Source organism: Cyanistes caeruleus, chromosome 8, assembly GCF_971803275.1.
Source record: "Cyanistes caeruleus chromosome 8, bCyaCae1.hap1.1, whole genome shotgun sequence".
Taxonomy (NCBI): domain Eukaryota; kingdom Metazoa; phylum Chordata; class Aves; order Passeriformes; family Paridae; genus Cyanistes; species Cyanistes caeruleus.
The window spans coordinates 4,276,658-4,291,943 of NC_141708.1; the positions used below are offsets into that span (position 1 = coordinate 4,276,658).

The window sequence follows — 15,286 nt, forward strand, 5'->3', positions numbered from 1 at the left end:
CTTTCCATGGAGAACACCAGAACCACCCAGTGTGAGCTGCTGGAGAGCTGATGGTCTCTGCTGCTCACCCACCTGCACAGATGACGCTGGCATCCTCCACGTGCCTGCAGTTGTGCATGCCCCAGCCGTTGTGCTGGCACATCTGGAGGGAGGGCTCGTCCCCGCGGCACTGCACGTCGTCCAGGAAGATGCGGCCGGAGCCCGGGCCAAAGTGTGCAGTGTCCAGCGCAGCCACGGGCTGGCCACAGCCCAGCTGCTGGCACACCACCTGGGCATCCTGCAGGTCCCACTGGTCGTCACACACCGTCCCCCAGGTGCTGCCGTCGTACAGCTCCACGCGGCCCTCGCAGCCGTTCCTGCCGCCCACCAGCCGCACGCTGCCTCCTGACACACGGCACAAGGCACAAGGACGAGCTCGCACCAACCCTGTGCTCTGCTGTGCCCACGTGGGCCACTGCAACAGGGAGCCTGCATGGCTGCTGCAAGGTTAGGCATGGGGGGCTGGAATTACCTGTGGAATGTGGACTGTCACTGGTACGCGATGAACCTGTGGATGCAAGGGAGATTTTGTTGTCAATGACAAAGCTTCCAAAGGGATTCAGCAGATGTCATACAGATGAGAGTACCCATTTTCTAGGATCCCCTGTCCTGTGATTCCTACAGCAACCTTCAGAGCTTTCACTCATCTGAAATGCCCATCCTGACTTTGCTCTTTCACACGCTGATCAGGGAATGAATGTGGGCAGGGTTATTTAGTGTGCTCCCTTCCTCCCTTGCAATCCATGCTGTAGTGGCCATCTCTTCTGACATTGTTGTCTCTGCTGAGGTTGTCTCTGTTGAGGTGCCTGTCTTTGGCATGATGGTTTTTTTCCTTGATCTTTTGCAGTGTCATGGACATCTCTGCTAGGGAGGTAGTTCTTACAATGGCCACTGCATTTGGTATGACAAGCAAGGCTGGATTGCCAATGCTGGTAGAGAGGGTGAAGCTCTTTCCAGTTATTTCTCATAGAGACACCAGCCCAAAGTGACCTGAGTCCCTTCCCAGTCTCCCAGCTCTGTGATCCCTCTTCTCTTTGCCACCTCCCAGAGACCCGTTTCCTGCAGGCCAGGAGAGCCTGTTGTGCTCCCTATGTGCAAACAGGGCTTTTGCTTGGCACACACTCAGCTCAGCAGGCAATAGAAAACACTAAGGTTCTTGTTTTGCTCCACATTTACCAAGAGAGGTCAGCATGGCTGCTTCCAAGGGATGGCACCAAAATTCTCCAGTGGGAAATGCCCCAGGGGTTACTCAGTTAAAAATTAAGGAGCACTAAGAAGACCAGTGAGCAAGAGATGACAGGGTTACCTGTTACCAGGGTTACATCTGATGACAGTGTGCTCCACTCTCCTCCCACAGTTGTTTCCTCTGAGGTGGTCATCACTGGTGAGGTTATCATCTTTGTGGATGTGGACATCTCTGCTGAGGTGGACACCTCTGGTGTGGCACTGGATGACGTGGCGGTGGAAGGATATATTGGGCTGGATGTTTCTGCTAAGGAGCTCATTACTACAATGACAATGGACATGGGAATGGACATGAAAAGCAGAGCTGGACAGTTAATGGGGAAGAGATCATGGAACTTTGTCCTGTCATTTTGGGAGTCTCCCTACAGTGCAGTCAGGTCTGGGAAGTAAGTCCAGGGGCACTAGAGAGAACAATGAGTGATAGTGGGCAGGGTTACCTGTTTTGCTCTCCTCTGCTGTGGTGTCTGATCTCACTGTGGTGATCGTATCAGGCAGTGGTGGGGCAGTGGATGACATTGTCAACTGTGGTGAAGTGGACATCTCTCCTGGGGAGGTCATTAGCCTTGTGTTGGTCGTAACCTCTAAGGTTGTCATTGGCACTGTGGTGGCCATCTCCAGTAGGAAGGGTGTCTCTTCTCTGGGGGTTGATGGCACCGTGGTGGCTGTCTGCAGTGGGGATGTCACCTCCCCTGTGTTGGTTGTTAATTCAGTTGTGGCCATCTCCCTCAGGAATGCCTTCTCCTCCGGGAGGACTGTTGATGCTGACACTGATGTCTCTCTCAGAGATGTTGATTGTGTGAATGTTGTCCCTTCTATGGAGGTTGTCTCCAGTGCTAAGGCTGTTGTATCTGTTGGTGTTAGATCAGAGTCTTCTGTGAAAAAAGGAGAAAAACACCCCACACATGAGCACCAATCAGTGGGTACATCTGTGTGATGGCTACAGGCCCAGTTCCTCTAGGATGAAGTGAAATCAAGAGCAATTACTCTGATGGCATAGTCTATCTTGTGTGGGGTCAATGGAGTGAATGAAAGTGGGTAACAACCAATTCAAAATTTCTCTTGGACACGGTATTTCTAGATGGTAAGCAGGGTGTGGCATCTGCTCCCAGCCCCAGGACATCATAGCCCAGGCACAGCCCAAGATTCTACAGCTTCTGGCATGGAGAGGGGAGCTTAGGGCTGCTGGCAGAAGCAGGGCTTGAACTTATCACCATCATGAATGCCCTTCTGCAGAGGATCAGGACATCCCCAGGAACAGCCTGGGTCTTGGGATGGTGCTTGGTGCAAGGGCAGGAGTGGAGCAGGCTGAATAATCTGTTGAGTACATCCAGCCTGACGAAGGCCCTGGAGCTATAAGAAATAAATGGCATTTAAAAAGGCTCTGAAAACATCACACATAGATTAACAGAGGTATTGTAGCAATTTTTACTGTTTTCTCCTAAGTGAAAAACACTGGTGTAGTTAGCACTTCCTTCTAGCATGGATTCAGCTCTCCAGGCTCTTGCTCTCTAAGGAAAGGTGGAAAACTGCAATATAGATATAAAACATCTGAACAATATGTTGTCATCAACCATGTCTTGGTTCATGATGATCTGTTGTTATTAGATGAGAAAATAAGATACAAATAACCCACATTCTCCTAAAAATCATGGAAAAATAAAATGAACACAGCAAAGTGAAAGAGTACTCAAAATGGATGGATATCTGCAGAGGAAAGAGGCATTAATGGGCCTAAACAAAGGAAGACTTGAAAAACATGGAAACAATCCAAAGTGAATTGTGAGCTATGGCAATCTGACCTGGGATTGTGAAATTATTATTGCCCATAATGAATCCATTGAGAGTTCACCTAACCCCATTCTTCCATGATAAACTTCACCTATCAGACACAGCTTTGCCTCTAATTTTGAATTGTTTCCTTATTGCCACCACCAGGTGATTAGATGGAATAATTTTCTGCGTATCTGCAATGTATATCTGATCCTTGGGGTTTTTAATTGCTTTCCGTGGGTGAGCAACTGCAGTTTGACTGTAGTGAGAAAAACCTGAGTCCATGCTGGTTCTGCAGGGTCAGCAGAGTGAAAGAACAGGGAAGAAAATGTGGGAGTACCTGAACAGACAACAGAAGCATCTTCATAGTGATCACAGTTGTGGATCCTCCATCCCGTGTGATTGCAGCGCAGCAAGGACACCTCATCTCCGCTGCACCTCACGTTGTCCAGCATAATGGGACCCGAGCCTTGCCCAAAGTAGGCACTTCCTAGAGCTGCAATTGCCTTGCCACATCCCAGCTGCCTGCACACAACCTGGGCATCTGTGAGGTCCCAGAAGTCATCACAAACTGTCCCCGACTGTCCTCTGTAATAGATCTCAACACGACCTTCGCATGGGTGCTTTCCGTTCACCAGCTGGACATACGGAGCTTTGGGAGAGAGGGCATGAGCACAAAACAGTCAGCAAAATAAGCTGGAAGGGACTGGAAGGAGTGACTGTTCTGCTTTCTTCCCCTGTTGTTCCTAGAAGTTGCTGCCCAGCCCAGTATTAAGTGCCTGTGAGGACAGAGGTGATTTGTACCTTTTTTATTCTTCTCTTCCAGTCCTTAAAATCATGTATATTTTATGCAAGATCCCTACAGTAAAGTTAGGCAGCAGACTAAGCAAAAATGATTTAAGCAAAAAAATAAATTTTTGAGACAAGTTTAAGAACTTAGAGTCCACACATCACCAAATCCTATAGCTTATAAGAGTGACTTTAGTGGAAGAATTCCACCAAATGTTCTACAGAATGGATGATGGTCTCAACAGGATTATAAAGATTTCAATACTTCAGTGGCATTCTTACATACCAGCAAAATGTTATTACATTTTGAAATAAAGAAATAACCTATCATGTATACAGCTGATTTTTGCAGTCATTCAGGTAAAGCCCATCTGCTTTTCAGTTTTATATGTCTTGTTTAGACATTCTGGTGTGACCAGCATGAAAATCCTGATTTTAGAGATCCATTTTTTGGTGAAAAAGTTTATTAAAGTCATTATTACCAAGTGTAAGCAAGCAAATAAATGTTGTAACTTTGGATTTGCAGTATTTACGCTCTAGAAATCAAAACATTCAGCTGCACTCGCTATATTTTACTTTGCTGCCAAGTACATATTTACCTTGTTATTAAGTACTAAGTCATCCACAGCAAAGCAAATCTCAAAAGTTCACAGCTCCAGGATTTCTTCACTGCACCTAATTCTTTGCTATAGAGCTAGAAGTACAGTCAAGATGGTGACCAAACTAAATTTGCCCTGATTTGTATGACTTTCAAAGGGCAAAGCTATAAAAGTGGTCCTTGACTTATATCTGACTTGTTCCTGCAAATATCTACTTGAACACACACATTTTTGAGCCCTACTCACAGGGTTCTTGAGAAGTGAAACAGCAAACCTGGCAAAAAGTCAGAGTGGGATTTGGAAAGTAAAGCCGACCTAAACCAGTTTTATTTGCTTTCATTCAAGGCCTGTCATCACTGTGAGAGCATAACCATCAGCTGGGGATGAAATTGGAGAGGTTGAGTCCTGCCTCACACTTCAAAGGTATCAAAAAGACAAAAGCCTGTGATTATACAAATGCAGCAAATACTCTGCTCTGGGACACAGAGGCAGAGAGCAGAGAGAAGAACTAGAGCAGCCAGAGTGAGATGATTTATGACCAGAAAAGCAGGAGACAGATGAGAGAATTGATGAGGTGAACGGTGGCAATATAAATTATCGTCATGAAGCTTAAATAACTCATTAGAAAAGTCATCAGCAGTTATTCTAAGATATACACAGAACTATTAACTCAAAGTCACCCAAACCACTCAGGAGATAGAAAGTAATCATGGAAGGAAAAATTCTATGACTATAAAAAAAATTGAACTAAAAGTATTTAATCTCTCATAGTTTTTAGATGTCCATCATTTAAACACAGTGCCAGAGTGTGAAAACTTCATGTTATATTCTGTAAAATTGTACATAATACCAAGAAGAACCAAATACTACAAGCAATATTAAATATACAGCAGATGTACACACATATACTTTGGAATAAATACACATTGAAAATAAGTAAAGAAATAAATCCATAGTTTTTAGATCAAATTTCTGGAACTGGAAGAATCCTTCATGACATAATCACAGACACAATTCTTGCAATGATACAAGGCACTGAGTAGGACCCTGTGGCAGCAAAATGAACTCCACAAAATGTTTCAAATCATTATCATCCACCCTGATGATTAGTTCATAATTGTAGTAGAACAAAACTGCTCTTTCATCCAATTTCCCTTTTATTCTATTGCCCAAACCAATACCAGCCTGAATCTAATTTCTGCTCTTGGAATCAACAGAGAGGATTCCAAGCAGTCTTATCATTTTTTTATGTGCCTTGGAACAAGTCTGAGTGTTTTACCTGTTTTGGCCTCCAGAACTGCTGGACCTAGCAAGAGTAGCCATGTTAAAATCATAGTGGTACCCATCTCACCAGGTGGTGCTGGCAAAAAGGACCTGACAATATATAGCCTCTATTTCTGAAGGGGAGTGGCTCTACAGGTCCCTTTTTCTACAGCAGAACAATAAAACAACCACAGTCCTCTGATCTGGAACAAACATATGTTTGATTAGTTATTTAATATTTTGTAACTTCCTGGGTTTTGCAGAAAGACAATATCTCAAGAGTAACATTTTCCATTGCCTGGAAGGAACTATTTATGCTACCATAGGTTTCACAATCATCTCACTGTACCAAAGAAAAGAGAGCTCCTGTCCAAAGATACCTTTCCATTCTGGCTGATGCATCTCAGCACTTTTCTTTCATGAGGAGGTTCCTGGTCAGGTATTGGGATGTGAGTGGAATCTTGAAATTTAAATGGGTTTATTCCAGCAAAGTAGCAAGAGACCCTTGCCAACTGATGTGGCAGATCTCCTTGGGGAGCCATGAATGTCCTAAAGCTTCAGCAGCCTTTAAATAAAATCATATCAGACCTGGTGAGCCTATTTAAGAATGACTGGGGGGTCTCTGGAGAACCTTGCAGCTGAAGTCAACAGCTCCAGTCCCAGCTGGACTAAAAATAAATATTTAAATATATTAATTTAAATTATTGAATTTAATATATTAATATATTAATGAATATATTAATTTAAATTGTTAAATTAAATTATTTAATATTTAAATATAAAAATAAAAATGAAAAAAATAAAAATAAAAATAAAAAAACCTTTATTTTGGGGCACATTTAAGTTCAAGCCAAAATTCCAGTCAAAATTCACTGACAGACAGGTTGCAGAGAAGTGTCAGAGAATCAGGGTCAACTGATAACTTTTTGTGCAAACATTGTGGGGAAAAAATCAATGGATTTTAAGCATAGTGAAGGAAATTACATTGCCTGAAACTAATTTTATTCTAAAATGTCATTTGATCCTTTGAACAAAAAAATCAGGGGAAAAAAGTTCTCATTTCTTCAGATTAAGAAAATGTCTTAATATATTCCTTGTTTAATTTTATGTAGTCACAGTGACAGCTGTATCATTCTTTGAAGAATGAATTCAAGGGCTTTCCACAACATGAAAAAATGGTTTATTCTCATTCATCACTCTCTTGCCAGAGTGGTTACTTTCCTCTGTTTCTGTGTTTCTAACAATTTAACAAGAAAATCTGATGATCATCCTAGCACTGAAGAGTCAGAATATTGTTGTCCATCTCATCCCTACCTCCATAGCCATCATGTCTTGCATGGAATTATCACCAGTTAAAATTGTTGCCATATACCAATTTATTGCCTTCAGGGACAGTCATCAAGCAGGAAGACCAAAGCCTAGGCAGAAAAGAGAATTATCTAAAACATCTTTCCACAAAGGCCAATATCATTGGAATGGGAGAAGGAAGTGAAAAATAAGAGGCCAAAGATAACTTTGGAAACCTTGAAAGTGAGCATTCAGAATGGTAAATATGTTTCTTCTTTATCCAAACAAGCACATTTGCACATGAATGAGGATATGTACACAACACCTGGCATTCACTATTCATATTCTGGTTTTGACACCTTGACAAGAATGAGAAATCCAATGTATTTGACTTGCCAATCAAACCCTGCAGTCAGTGAAGCAAGAGTGAGTGATGGATCAAACTCCTGTAATAACTGAAAGAGGGTGAGAAGGAAGGGGAACACAAAAGGGATTCCCAGCTGGTTCAAGTGTAAAAAAAAAGTCTTCAGCTGCCCAGGTAAAAAATGAGGATTGATTGTTTGATTGATTAGTTCTTCGTTACCTTTTTCATTAATAAATTATTAATTTTTAAAATCTAGATGTTTCTAGAGATCTTTATTACCAAACAATCTCTGCACAATGGAAATAGATAAATAATTTGTTTTGATTAACCTTAGTTAATTAATGCAAATACCATACAGTATTTCAGCCTTCCCACTGGCTAGGTAAATCTCTTGCAGTAACACATTTTTGTTGTCAAGGTCTTCTTGTAGCAGCTTAAGGTATTTCCCAGCACATCACTCTGAATTAAGCCACATGGAGCTTTGAAAACAGTTTTCCTTCTGCTTATAATTGTGAGGGCACTTTGCAAACATACTCGGTTTTTAAAGGTAAGAATGGAGACCACTGAAAGGACAAACAAGATTAATCAGCTTTCACCCATGATTGTAGGAAAGTATCTGCACTGGAATAAGGATAATAATAAGGATCTCCACAGACTTCTCCACGAAGGAATGATAGTCTGAATCCAGGCAGGAAGGTCTGTCGCAGAGAGATCACCAGGCACATGACCCTTTCCTCATCATCAAACACATTTTTCTTGAATCCTGCATTTCTGTAATGCTTGTGGATCAAAGGAGACAAAAGGAAACAAGGAGGAGTCTGAGACATCTATTGCCTGAACAGATGGCAACGCTTTCTGCAGCAATATTTAATATGGAAACCAGTGAACTTGGTAATTCCAACTTGCATTTTTACCCAGCCTTGGTATTTCTCCACTTGGGAGCCCTGGCACAGACATGCTATGGGAAAACTCAGCTCTGAACAGCACAGAGATGGGTGAGGATTGGAGACACCAGGATCTAGGCCTGGGATATTTCTGCTTGTCTGGTGAAAATAATATTGAGAGAATAGGAGAAGTGGAAAAAAGTGCCATCAAGCTGTACCCTGCAGGATGGTGTGGTAGCAACACCACAGCAGCAGGGCCACAGCAGGAACAGGGGAAGGAGAATACAGCAGGTCTGGGAAGAGCAGAGGGGAAGGTCCTGCTCTACAGAGTTAGGAAAGGCCAGGTCCAAGAGAGTCCTTGCTGTGCTGAGCAGATGGCTGGATTGCTCTGAGCCTGGACAATCTCTGGTCCAGAAAACAGAAGAAGGCAGGTCAGCCTCCTGAGGTGCTCTGCCCTCCAAAGGTGGCTGGAGAGTGGGGAGAAGGACCCTAAATCCTTGTTCCTCAAGTGTGGGAAAAACCTCTGCAGTGCCAGTCCCTACTTGTGTGACCCCTTCTTCACATCACAAAGAGGTGGTGAGGGGCCGGCCTGGAGTCATGAGAAGGCAGCTTGAGGGAACAAATGGTGCAGGCTGTGGGGCTGGTTCCCGTCAGAGCTGCCCTTATCCTCCTTGTCAGGTCAGGATGTCACACCAAGAGTACAGTGAGAGCTTCCTCACACGTCACCGCGTTGGCTCACCTCGCACATCTGACCTTGCTCGGCTCCAAATGAACTTACCTCGTTCACAGCTGGCTGGGAAACAGGAAAGTCTCAAGAGGGGCATTTCTCAATCAATACCAGTGACCTTTCCACCTGTATTAAGTAGATTCTTCCAAACAAATTCTTCCTTTTTTTATTGTTTTTTATTTTGTTTTCGCATGGGGATGAGACAGGTCACACTTCCTTATGGGAACTTAATGTACATTCTCTCCCTCCCACCAATTCCAGGTGTAGAAATGTGTGAGAGCAAGAGCAGGAATCATTGCTTGGCAAGGTCACTTTGTCAGAAGCCACACTCCCCAACCCAGCAACGTGTTAGCCATGAGTTCACACACACAAGTGGGATGTTTGCAAGTACGCACACAAAAAAGTATTGCTCAAAAAAAATTTTCTTTCCTTCTTTTTTTAATTACACATTTATTTAATGAGATTATATTCATCCTCTGTACAAAATCTTATAAATGGCCTACATTTACTCAGAGAAATATGAATTTGGGAAGAACCATACTGCCCAAAGTCAGGAATGCTGTACAGCAATAATTCCTCACCTGCAGCCCCTGAGCCTGTTTGTTTATGGCTCATTATTGAGATTTTTTTTACTGCAAAGAGACATTTTTCTTGTACTGCTTCTCAGTGTATCTTATGGTGCAACACAAGTGTTTCATCTGCATATCAGCAAGGGCCAAATAAGTCAGTTCTTGTTTCTCAAGCCACCTATTTCAATCTTCTCAGACACTCAATGAGTTCAGTGGAAAAGCTTTGAAATGTCCAGCACTGAAGATGCTTTTTTGGGATGAAAGGTCAATCCTTCTTTACACCTGAGGTGTATTTGGACTAGATTTTAAAATCAGATTGCTTTATAAATTCAGTTCATGGTAACATCAGGTGTAATCTTGATTCTTCAGACATGGTCTGAATGGTGGAATAGTCAAGTAAGAGCTGCCCTTCACACTGATTGCAAACCCAAATAATGAAGCAGGTGGCTGGTGAAAGTATCCTTCCACCTCCATGTCTGGAGCTGCCTCTCACATTTTATGGTATGGGATGGCATCCTGCAGTTTCTTCTTCAAAAGAAATCCTCCTGCTGTGAGAACAGCAGCTAGCAGCACCAGGGTAGTCACAGCCAGGGGAATGTGGGAGCTGCCAGCAGGCACTGAGCTCAGAGTCTTCCCTTTTGCCTGGATGTCAGAGGCCAGCTCTGTGCATAAAAGAGGCAGAGAGAAACTTACTTCTTTATTTTTTTCTTTTTTTTTTTCTTTTTTTTTCTGAGCTAGTTAATTGCAAAGATAATTAGGCAAAGAGAATATGAGTTAAAAAGCTCTAATCTGTATCTAATGAGAAAACTGCATGTTATTTCACAAGTGGTTCTGTGGCCATGCAAAACAAGAAAAGATTGTGGCAAGGAATTAAAGAGAAACTGAGAGTCTGTAATGGTTACACTCAAAGACCTTAAGATGTTTTCTGGTAGTGGAAACAGCAGCTACAGGATGCTGAGAAACATTTCCAAGAGAACCTAGAGATTGATTGTAAATAAATAATAGACATGCAAATCAGGCACACACAGCTTTAGAAATTTAATATTAATACAATTAATATTACTTATATTAATATAATAAATATAAATCCAGCAGGGAGATTCTCATCCCTCTTCCCACAGAACTGAATCAATTCCCATTTGATATGTGCAGAACAAAGAATGGATCTAAACTATGATAGAAAGGAAAGCTTGTAAATCTAATAGAACTATTTCATATATATATATATATATATATATAAAATAATAATCCCCCATAAGAATTAAAGCAGAATTGTAAATAAACCAGCAAAGGCACATATCAGAGCTGGATTTCATGTCTGAACTGAAATGCAAACAGACAGTAACACTCAGAGTCTTACGTTAATAAAGATATTTAAACTTACCAATGTTCCTGTTCTCAGCGTGAGCTTCCCGAAGCTGCACAGGTCCAATAACAACATTCACTTGTTTGTGGGAAGAATATGCATTCCTCCTGAGCCTGCTAACACAGCCTTGATAGCAGCGGGAGGAGTAGTCGTGGTACCTGCACACCACCAGCTGACACTGCAGGAAAACTGATGGGAATCTGTTCACGAAGGAGAAAGCGCTAAACCCAAACCGAGCGACATCGCTGCGTGGCGAGGGGAAAAGAGAGTAGGTGGGATCACTAGCACACCTGGAAAGATAAAAAATCAACAGATTAGCTGCTAACTCACAGCTTCTCTTGAGTAGAAGCACTATTACATGCTCTCTTTGCAATAAGTTTCAAGGTTAAATATAAAACCAGGAAGTAAAAGAGAAATCAAAAGGCTTTTTTTTAAAAAAAGGGCTTTTAGCAAGAAGAGAAATTACTAAATGTACACAGCGCAGAAATTTCATAGCTTAACAAGTTCTGTGTAAACATGAGTAGCTGAAAAATGGTTAGTGGTTCTGCTTGGTTCTGTGCTTCAGGTGAGAGCCTGTTATGCATTTCCAAACAGGATTAACTGTTTGAGAAGAGACCCCTGAAAGCTGTTGCAGAAAGTTCCCCTTTCTCCTCTGGAAGCATAAAACTAATTTTAATACATCTCCTTTTTTTTTTTTTTTCTTTTTTAATAAACATTCTCTTTAGTGCTTCAATGTACTTTGGTGTAAAATTAGGCAAAGTGGTTTAGGTTTTTAGTATGTAAGAAAAAGCTAAAGAATTTCTCTACTTTTTGAGTAGACAGTTTTGTATTCCAGTTATGATGCTGTAAAATGCATGGTGTACAGAAATGTACATGGCCATTTCTCCTTTTCATACGTCTACTTCAGAAACAAAGTCAGACCTCAATTTCCTCACTGCCTCCTTGAGTGAAATCTCAGTGCTTGACTGAAGCTTCTGAATGACATTTGTCTGTCATTCTGAATTTTATTCAGGCTTTGCCAAAAAGTTGTTCTTAAAAGAACATTTGCCCTGAGAATTACAACCAATGTACACTGGTCCTAAATCACCTCATTTCACAAATTAAGTTCTTTAAGAACTACACACAAAGACAGTCATAAATTAATTTTTTACAAGGTTCTTACCCACTTTTGGTCAATTCATAGCCCAGTGTTCTAAAATCACCAGAATTAGGCGATACCATGCATGTGTCCACAAACACCGTCAGATTTTGGTCAGAGCTGTGAAGAGAAGCCTGGAGGAACAAATTCTGATTCATGTCAACATAGTATGGGAAGTCATGCACTGGCCACTGGAAAGATGAGGAGTTGTAGAAGGTCAGGTTCACGTCGTATCTGCCGAACTGGGTTTTGTTGACATCGGTGACCTCATCAGCAATGTACATCACTTGAACCCAGGTGTTCTGCAGCATTTTGCAGCTGATGTGCAAGTGGAGGTCCTTTTGCCTCTTGATGACTCTGCCAGGAGCAGGCACTTTTATCACATTGGAGTAGATGATCATTTCGTTGTTGCCCTGTTTGACACATTAAATGAGTGTTAAAGTGCCACATGTGGTCATGCTCACTGTAAATACTGAGCATTATGAACTCCTGTATGTGCCAGGTCCTAGCAGTCAGAAAGGACGTGTCACACAGAAAAATCCCAAGCAGCCAGGATGGGATTGCTCACTCAGCTCTCCCCTCTGTTTTTGTTCTCTAGAACATCATTCCAAAATAGATAAGGGGAATGATATAGGTACCCTGGGAAGGATAAGTAAAAATATTTAACCAACTTCAGTTAAAAATATTTAACCAACTTCAGGCTCCAGAACTTTCCTGAGTTTTGCATGCCTGTGGCCTACAACACCCTTTTCAATCCATGACAATTGTCCAAATGCCTGTTAAATTCCCATGCTCTTCCAAATATCTTGACACCAACCTGTCTATGTGTACCACAGTCGCTGTATAAAATATCGAATATAACCTCAGTTGATGTAATTTTTGGTCTACATTTAGAGTCTGCCAGGCTGATGCTCCCCACTGAGTAGCCCTGGGACTGGAGATAGTGTCTGTCTACCACTGCACGCATGTAGGTTGGCAAGCACAGAAGGGCTAGGGGGAAAAAAAATATTAATTATTAGTGATTTCAGGTACTTGATAATGCTTCCATATTGCAAGTCCAACAAATGCAATCACTGCTACCATTTAGAGAAGAGAATTCATAAGCCAAACCACTTATTTTTATGCTTGAGACTTAGATATGAGTAAGGAATAGTCACCCAAAGTAGTAGCTTTAAATATTTCATCCTTTGAATAGTTCTAGACACACAGCTAGACCAGCTCTTAATGGGCCTGACCTGGTGTTGGCAGCAGTTCTGCTTTGAATAGCTGGCCTTGGAAACCTCCAGAAGCCCCTTCTAACCAACATTTCTATGACCCTGTGAAAGTTTGTCCAGAAAGGTACAAATATATATATATATGAATATATATATATATATATATATATATATATATATATGATAGATAGATAGATAGATAGATAGATAGATGTATATATATATATGAATATTATATATATATGAATTATGATGTGATACAAAGAAATACGAGTTCAGAAAATAACATAGAGAACTTCTAAAGGCAAATAAATGGAAATTTTTTAAGAAGAAAAAGTAGTTATTTTCTGAATGTGAGCAGTCAATAATCAGTCACAAAATTCAAGTAGGAGTATCAGCTATGTGGGATTCCTTCAACAACATTAACAAATACTTATTTAGTAAAGAAAGCATTAAAAAGTTTAACTCTAGTAACATGAAAAAAAAGTAAGAAAGCTCCTGAGCAAAGAAAACATTACTGAGAGAATAGAATTACAAATAGAACAGAAATTTACTGGTGTTCTGGTCTGCTGGAAAGGACTGGTACTGAGCCTGAAAACTTCCACTGGAATATCTGGAGTCACTGTAAAACCTGACAGACATGAAGTTTGAAGATGAAGTGTATGTGAGAGAAGAGCTAGAACAAATTCTTCCAAGTGAAGGAGAAGATTTGGGTGGCCCATCATAGATCTCAATATAGTCATTCTGGCATCCACCTTGCAACCTGAGGAAGAAGAGAAAATATATAAAATAATGCATTTGCTAAACCTTGGGGTTAAAATGCTGAACAAACTATATGATAGTATTCTGCACTCACACATTTCCCATGTATATTTATCATTCACTTATAGTATGGGAAATGTGTCCAGGAATTCTGGATGCAGTTGGGATTTGGAATTTTCTTATTGCCCAAGTAGAAAGTGGTTTACTTACTGAATGTTATCAAATGTGAGCGCAATGCGGAAATTGTTTGTTACATGTATTTGCCACAAACAATCTGCTTTATCTGAAGCATTCAAAGAAGGGCTCTGAAATGTTCCGGAGGACTCAAAAAGTATATCACCACAAATAATTTTTTGACCTGAAGAAGGAAAGAAAAAAATAAAATAAGGGATAGAAGTAATTTATTTATATTTACTTCTGATCAAATAAAAATATGTTTCATATACAGAAACCATGCAACACAAGGTTAAATCTCAAAAGAAACATAATGATCATGTTCCTCTCAGACTACAAGAGTGATGAACTCTTCAGAGAATTATGACCTGTGCTTGCAATTATTAACTTCGTGGTCTTCAGGCACATAGGTATGAAGTAAACTGTGGCGGCCTAAATACCATAAAAGCAGAGAATGAACAAAAGAAAACCTCCTGTGAAATCAGCATACTCTGAAATCCACCCCCAGTACTAAAATCACCCAAACACAAAAGATCAGTGTGTAGCATATAAAGAGTTAAAACCAGTAAGGATTTTTCCCAATGTACAATGCTATGCAAATGAAACAGATCCCACTTGCAAAACAGTAATTATTACACTTCCAGGGTAATCAGAGAAATGGTAAAAAATGTATAAACATATATACCTGGATCACTTGTAACAGGGTCTGTGCTTGTGGCATCTGTATGGGAAAAAGAAAAGGGGGCAGGTGAGACACTGGAGGATGAGGGAGCATGGCAAGGTTTTCTACCACCCCCGGGGATGTTGGTGCCACCCTGTCACTTGGGATATGGAGAGCCTGGGGGTCTCAGCAGAATGTTCTCTCATGGTGGGATCAAGCAGTGACATGATCCCACACTCATCCCAAACATTTATCTAAAGTTCAGTCGACACAGACCAGAAGGAACTTCCCCTTGCCAGAGCCTTGGCAATGCTCAAGGAATTTAAGGTTCCAAAGGCTCAGTTTCAGCCGCAATCTGCTGTGCTTTTCAAAGGCTCTACTCAACTTTGGAGAAGATTAAAACCCAGACTATGAGGCATTGATTGTTTCTGCAAA

The 15,286-nt window shown here is 41.3% G+C and overlaps 1 protein-coding gene across 1 annotated transcript in view; it reads right to left on the minus strand.

The window, feature by feature from the left end:
- Positions 1-15,286, minus strand: part of DMBT1 (deleted in malignant brain tumors 1) — a 50,882-nt gene that overhangs the window by 20,801 nt on the left and 14,795 nt on the right. Inside the window, exons 16-29 of the mRNA XM_086900440.1 lie at positions 14,876-14,911; positions 14,227-14,374; positions 13,809-14,017; positions 12,858-13,030; positions 12,065-12,453; positions 10,921-11,192; positions 10,030-10,198; positions 9,019-9,029; positions 5,722-5,802; positions 3,395-3,706; positions 1,722-2,156; positions 1,346-1,546; positions 512-547; positions 73-384 (exon numbers count right to left, since the gene is read on the minus strand). Of these exons, the coding sequence (XP_086756566.1) occupies positions 73-384; positions 512-547; positions 1,346-1,546; positions 1,722-2,156; positions 3,395-3,706; positions 5,722-5,802; positions 9,019-9,029; positions 10,030-10,198; positions 10,921-11,192; positions 12,065-12,453; positions 12,858-13,030; positions 13,809-14,017; positions 14,227-14,374; positions 14,876-14,911 (2,784 nt within the window). The remainder of the gene's footprint in view (positions 1-72; positions 385-511; positions 548-1,345; positions 1,547-1,721; positions 2,157-3,394; positions 3,707-5,721; positions 5,803-9,018; positions 9,030-10,029; positions 10,199-10,920; positions 11,193-12,064; positions 12,454-12,857; positions 13,031-13,808; positions 14,018-14,226; positions 14,375-14,875; positions 14,912-15,286) is intronic.